We start from the raw sequence: 7,060 nt of genomic DNA, 5'->3' as shown, positions 1-7,060 counted from the left end.
GCAGAGGAAAGGAAGCACTCCAGGAGGCTCACAGGACGTGACAGCCAACACTTGAGTTCCACAGCACAGTTCAGAGGGAGGGTCACTGGCCAGCGCTAGGCTCCAGGTGTAGGGGTGACAGGAGCAATGATGTAATGCCGGATGTGGCCCACCATTACACTCCCAGCTACCTGGATGACTCTGGGTTCTCAGGGGCTGCAGAGGACCAGGCAGAACACCACAGTACTGCAAATCCATCTTGATGTGTAGGGGCCGCTGCAGAGGCCTCTTTCCCAAGCCCCACAATCATCACCCCAGACCTAAGCCCGGACCTGGTGACCCCACACTGCCCCTATAGGGCTGTGGATAGAGGTGGCTGCTGCCAAGTGCTGGCTGAATGGTGTCAGGGCAGTCCCAGCTCTTTGGAGCCATCCTGCAACCTGGAGTCTTCTTCACGAAGTCCCCCATATACACCATTTTGGGGCTGCCCGGGCCAACCCACACACACTCAGTCCAGGCTCAGTGCCCACCATCCACAGGACACCTGCTCAAAGGGAAGTTGGAATTACTTAGGAAAGGCCTCTGAGCCCATCCACCCCAGCAGCCACCACCCTTGAGAAAAGCCAAGGGCCCTAGTGCCTGGGGCCCCAGCTGCCTCTGGTTTGCTGGCTCAGTGTCCTTATTTAAGGTACTGGAGCCTATGGATCAAACTCAAATAACTGGTGCTCTGAAGATCAGCCCAGGAAACCCAGCCCATCACCACCTCATCCCGGAATGGCCACTGCCATGACCTACAAACAGAACATGACACGGGGACATAGGGAACAGCTAGACACCCAACAGCAACAGCCTCCAGGGTACACTGACCTTCCTGGGTCAGCTCAGGAACAGCCACCAGGCATGCTGTGGACCCATGGACCACCCCATTCATAAACACAGACTGTGTGTGGGCTAGAGGGGACCTGGACAAAACTGAGAGCCTCTGGCCATACAGGCCTAGAGTAACTGACAACTGTGACCTCAAACCATGGGGCACACAAACACTAGGGGTTGGAGCTCCTGACACAAGCGGCTACAGAGCTTCCTGGCTGAGTAGCCAAGCACAGGGGCTGGACATTCTGAAACCCCTCCCCCACACACAGACCCATGTTTGGCAGGAGGAAGAGAGGACCTCCTCAGGAGGGACAGTTCAGCTTCTGAAGCACAGAAGCTACAGGCCAGACAGTGAAAATTAAGAAGATTGAGTTGGTGCACCAAGGAGATGCCTGTAGTCCCAGCTACTTGGGAGGCTGAGGCAGGAGGATGGCTTCAGCCCAGGAGCTTGAGTCCACACTGGGCAACATACCAGACCCACCTCTTTTAAAAAAAAAAAAAAAATTAGAGCCTTCTCTGGAGAGAAACTTTCCCAGATCAGATGGCCATGGGGAGGGGACACCAGGGAGAAGGGACACATGCTCCTGTGCCTTTCCTGGCTCCTCTGTCCAACTTTTCTCTCTCTACTGCTATAGTGCCCCGGGCAGGACAAGGGAGCCAGCCAGCAACTGCAGGTCTCAGCCTACCAGCCTCCCACCCCATGAGGCCTTGGGGAGCCAGGATGAGGCGAGCACTCTCCCTTCTCATAATGGTCTGTCCAGGTGTTACCTTCTCCTATCCAGTATCAGCTTTGTCTTGTTCAGAGTTGGTTTGGTTTGGGAGCAGAGGAGGAAACACTGAGGCTACATTCTTCTTTAGCCCATGGACAACTTGGGGGAGGTGCTGACAGCTCAGCATGCACGTGGTGGAGCGTGGGGGGCAGGGTGCCCTTTGGGTGATGAGAGCTTCCCCACGGTGCAGGAGACTGTTCCCAAGGTGCTCCTTACATGTAAGCCAGACTCTAGGAGGCACGTACTTGTTGTTGGGTAGGCAGCCTCCCCAAGAACTTGGTGTTAAAATAAGGCCCTCTCCTCCCATCCTAATCTCACGTAGGAGGTGGCAGCCAGAGTTGGCTGCAGCTGCCCGCCCCCAGTTACCCACCAGGGATCTGACTCCGTGGGAGGGGCGGCAGCTGAGCTCTGAAAGTCTGTCAGCTCCAGCCCACACCCGCAGCCCTTGCCCACTCCGGAGTCTCTCCTTCAGAGACGGTGAGCAGGAGAGGCCTTGGAGTAATCGGCCGGCTGAGAAGAAAGGGAGCCCCTTGGGAAGGAACGGCCCCGCCCCGCCCGCCCCACCACCGATTGGCCCCGCGCCGCTATATCTGGGCTCCCGCCCGGGGCAAAGCCACCGCCGTCCCCACCACCACCCGCCGGTGCACTCCTTGCCCTACCCACAGAGCCCTCCGCCGGTCCTCCGCGCTCCCGCGCTCTGTTCCGCCCAGGTCGTGCCCAGCTGGAATGCAGAGATCGCCGCCCGGCTACGGCGCACAGGACGACCCGCCCGCCCGCCGCGACTGTGCATGGGCCCCGGGATCCGGGGCCGCAGCTGAGCTACGCGCCCTCCCCGCTGCACGCGCTGCCCCCGCCGTGCCCGCCGTCCCCGCCGTGCCTGCCTCGCCGCCCAGCCCGCAGCACAGTCCGCAGCACAGCCCCGAACCGGGGCGCTATGGCCTCAGTCCAACTAGCCGCGGGGAACGCCAGACAGCCGACGAGTCGCGCATCCGGCGACCCATGAACGCCTTCATGGTGTGGGCAAAGGACGAGCGCAAGCGGCTGGCTCAGCAGAACCCGGACCTGCACAACGCGGTGCTCAGCAAGATGCTGGGTGAGCAGGGGCGGGGCGGGGGCAGGGAAAAGAGTGCCGGGGTATAGGATTAGAGCAGGGTTGGTGCGGGGTGGACCAGGGGTACGGCCCGGGACGGAGAGAGGCAATGCCATACCCTTGCAGAGCGCCCGCCCGACGGCAGTCGGCTGACGGGCACCCTCTGCCCGCAGGCAAAGCGTGGAAGGAGCTCAACACAGCAGAGAAGCGGCCCTTCGTGGAGGAGGCCGAACGGCTGCGTGTGCAGCACTTGCGCGACCACCCCAACTACAAGTACCGGCCACGCCGCAAGAAGCAGGCTCGTAAGGCCCGGCGGCTGGAGCCCGGCCTCCTGCTCCCGGGCCTGGCGCCCCTGCAGCCGCCGCCCGAGCCTTTCCCCGCGGTGCCTGGCTCGGCTCGCGCCTTCCGCGAGCTGCCCTCATTGGGTGCCGAGCTCGACGGCCTAGGGCTACCCACGCCTGAGCGCTCCCCTCTGGACGGCCTGGAACCCAGTGAAGCTGCCTTCTTCCCGCCGCCCGCGGCGCCCGAGGACTGTGCGCTGCGGGCCTTCTGTGCACCCTACGCTCCCGCAGAGCTGCCTCGGGACGCCAGTGGCTGCTTTGGGGCTCCCTTGGCGGAGGCGCTCAGGACCGTGCCCCAACCCGCGCCGCTCACGGGCTTCTACTATGGCGCCCTGGGGGCGCCAGGCCAGTACCCCGGCCCGCTGTCGCCGCCTCCGGAGGCTCCGCCGCTGGAGGGCGCGGAGTCGCTGGGCCCTGCCGCCGACCTATGGGCCGATGTGGACCTCACCGAGTTCGACCAGTACCTCAACTGCAGCCGGACTCGGCCCGACGCCCCCGGGCTCCCATACCACGTGGCGCTGGCCAAACTGGGCCCGCGCGCCATGTCCTGCCCGGAGGAGAGCAGCCTGATCTCGGCTCTGTCTGACGCCAGCAGTGCTGTCTACTACAGCGCGTGCATTTCTGGCTAGACCTCCCCCAAACCCTGCCCTCGCAGCGCCTCCTTCCGCAACCACCACACCGCTGTGAATCTCTGCTCTGCCTCAGCGTCTGTTTCAGCCTCGTGTAACAGCCCCTTAAGAGCCAAGGTCACTCTTGGCCTTGCACCCCACCTACCCAGGCTTCTGGGCCTCCATCCGGGGACTCTAGGAGAGTCCCACATGTCCCACGCTTTCCAGGGCGCCCAGGCTGGGCGCCTGTTGGCCGGCCCTGCCAGGATTAAGTTTTTGAAAGGCTTTTACCCTTTTTTTCTAGTATATTTTCTAGAAGCAGATTGTATTTTTTACTTTGCCTTTTTATATATATACAATACAGTATATTTAATTTTTAATTAAACTTGAAACTTTTTCTTCTGAGGAGTTTCAGTGATCCAAACCTTTACTATAGGAAAGGCTGTTTACATATGAGAAATAGTGCTGATTGCTGTGAAGGAGCCACCTGAGCTGCGTCCCCTGGGCTAGGAGAGTCCACAACCTGTGCCTGGTACAACCTGTGCCATTCAGGCCTTCAGCCTTCAGTCACCTCTGTGGTATGCAAGGAGGGAGAGCAGTTCCCCCAAAGATCCCTAGACATGCCCTTCCCTCCCACTCCCTCCAGCCGGACTCCCTGCTGAAATCCATGACTCTCCATCCTCCCAGGACACACTCCCAGACAGCAGGTGAGAGGCATGGGGTCCAAAGGACCTCCAGGGCCCTCATTTCAACTCAAGCGTGTTGGAGGAAAGACAAATTGTCTAGCTTTGCCCAGAGATAGCATCAATGACCAGGGCAGGATGGCCCAGGACTCACATCTCAAGACTCCCAACTCTGAGGCCCCATCACACTAGCCCTGTGTCCCTCAAGGAGGACTGAACAATCTCTTTGCATACTGACCATTCCATCTTCCCTAAACCCTGCTAAGCAGGGCCTCTTACTGCATGATCCTGTGTGTTCAGGGAAAGTTGGAACAATTACCCTAGAAGTGAACCCCTACACATTAACACTCCCTCTGGCCTAGCAGGTCTTCTAAGCCAGGGCCCCCTTTCAACTCAAGCCTGTTGGAGGAAAGACTGCACTAGCAGTCCTCACTCTCCCCAACCAGGGGAGGGGTCGTGTGTCTTCCTCCTGAGGGAAAGGACATGTCCTGCCCCAGCATCCCCACTGAGGGTGGTGGTCCACATCCTTGACAACCCTGGTATGTCAAGAAAAGTCACTGCTTGATCTCCCTGTGTGTGAACACATACTCCCAACAGTGTGGGTGTCCCTGCTTCTGCATGTATGTGAATGAGATGCCCAGGGTGGCCATCCATGTAGGTGTTGTATGTGTGGCACATGGATGTGCGTGAGCCTGACTGTCCATACAAATGGGTTCAGTACCTGGAAGCACAGCGACCTCTATGAACCAGCATAAGCCCCACACCTCAAATGGTGGAGCAAGGAGGCTTCTCCTGGACTCCCCTTCCTTATGCCATCAGCAGCAGAGCACAAAGAACTCAAGACAAAAGGACAGAGATTTACAAACAGGGACAGAAGGAAACAAGCTGAGGGGGGTGGGAGATAGACTCCAAGCTGTAGAGAGATGCCTCAGATGGCAGAGAGCGAGGGGACAGAGGAGCAGCCCACAGGACACTGAGGACAGCACTCACTCCTCCAAACCATATAGTAGGAGGCAGGGAAACCAACATGAGTAGCCCCATCCAGCCACATTTATCTTTGGAAGGTGGAGCCCTGAGGCACCAATGCTGATTCTTCCCCAGGCACATGCAGTGGGAGAAGCGCACACACCCATGAGTGTGTAAGCCTCACCCAGCTCGGATAGCACCAACTCCTGCTCTGGGCCACCTCCTGGAGCCCCAGGGTCAGCAGGCCCAATGAACATCCCCTTACATAAGAAGAGCTTCAGCCAGAGGGCAACCCAGCAACCAGGGTCTGCAACTGGAAGCTTCAGGTATAGGACCACCCATCCCCCAATCAGGGCAGAAGGGAAAAGATGGGCATAGCCTGTCTAAATTTCATGTGAACAGTCCCTGAATGCCTCTGTCCCTGGGTTAACTTACTCCAGCAGGCACCCAAAGGCATAACATGGAAACTGAGAGCAGGTGCCGTGCACCCCTCTTCCCAGGAGATAGGGTCACCTTGTACACCCTTGGGAACACCAACACAGCCATACACGAGATGAAGAGACACACCTGATTCCAACAAGGCTATGCTAGGGCAGGCAAAGTAGGCAAATGGATGGGGGACCTGAGCCTCCCCCTCACTCAATTGGACAAACATTCTGGAAAACCCAACTACCTAAGTTAACATTCTACAAAACCCACCTAAAATTTTAAGTGTATAATTCTGTGGCATGATGACTCATACCTGTAATCCTAGCACTCTGGGAGGCTGAGCCAGGTGGATTGCTTGAGCTCACAAGTTCAAAAGCAGCTCTGAGCAAGAGCGAGACCCCCATCTCTACTAAAAATAGAAAAACTGAGGCCAAAGGATTGCTGAGCCCAAGAGTTGGAGGTTGCTGTGAGCTATGATGACCCTATGGCACGCTACCCAGGGTAACAGCTTGAGACTGTCTCAAAAAAAAAAAAAATCAGTGGTTTTGGTATATTCATAGAACTGTGAACCAACACCACTATATAATTTTATTTTACTTTATTTTATTTCATTTTATTTTTTGAGACAAAGTCTCACTTTGTCACCCTCAGTAGAGTGCTATGGCATCATAGCTCACAGCAATTTCAAATTCTTGGACTTAAGTGATTCTCTCCCCTCTGCCTCCCAAATAGATGGGACTACAGGCCCCTGCCACAATGCTTGGTTATTTTTAGAGACAAGGTCTCACTCTGGCTCAGGCTGATCTTTAACTCATTAGTTCAGGCAGTCTACCCACCTCAGCCTCCCAGAGTGCTAGGATTACAGGCCTGAGCCACTGCACCTGGCCTACTATCTAATTTTAGAGTCTTTTTTTCTTTTAAAGACACAAGGTCTCTTGGCTTGGCACCCATAGCTCAGCGGCTAGAGCTCCAGCCACATACACCAGAGCTGGCAGGTTCAAACCCAGCCCTGCCTGCCAAACAATGACGACTAAGATCAAAAAATAGCCAGTGTTGTGGCGGGCACCTGTGGTCCCAGCTATTTGGGAGGCTGACCAAGAGAATCACTTAAACCCAAGAGTTTGAGGTTGCTGTGAGCTGTGATTCTACAGCACTCTACAGAGGGAGACAGTGAGACTGTCTCAAAAAAAAAAAAAGGGCGGCGCCTGAGGTTCAAAGGAGTAGGGCACTGGCCCCATATGCTGCTGGAGGTGGCGGATTCAAACCCAGCCCTGGCCAAAAACTGCAAAAAAAAAAAAAAAAAAAAACACAAGGTCTACCT

General features: G+C 56.8%; 1 protein-coding gene across 1 annotated transcript; it reads left to right on the top strand.

Annotated features, from left to right (window-relative positions):
- Positions 1–2,241: 2,241 nt before the first annotated feature.
- SOX18 (SRY-box 18) lies at positions 2,242–3,984 on the top strand. Its single transcript, XM_003787794.3, has 2 exons — positions 2,242–2,715; positions 2,886–3,984. The coding sequence occupies exons 1-2, from the start codon at positions 2,349–2,351 to the stop codon at positions 3,680–3,682; spliced, it is 1,164 nt and encodes a 387-aa protein (XP_003787842.1). The 5' UTR covers positions 2,242–2,348; the 3' UTR covers positions 3,683–3,984.
- The last annotated feature ends 3,076 nt before the right edge of the window (positions 3,985–7,060 follow it).

This window comes from Otolemur garnettii, unplaced genomic scaffold (genome assembly GCF_000181295.1).
Source record: "Otolemur garnettii isolate 467f Iridium unplaced genomic scaffold, OtoGar3 scaffold00023, whole genome shotgun sequence".
Lineage (NCBI taxonomy): Eukaryota > Metazoa > Chordata > Mammalia > Primates > Galagidae > Otolemur > Otolemur garnettii.
Note: the sequence above shows the minus strand (reverse complement) of the source record. Positions and strands in the feature narration are given on the sequence as shown.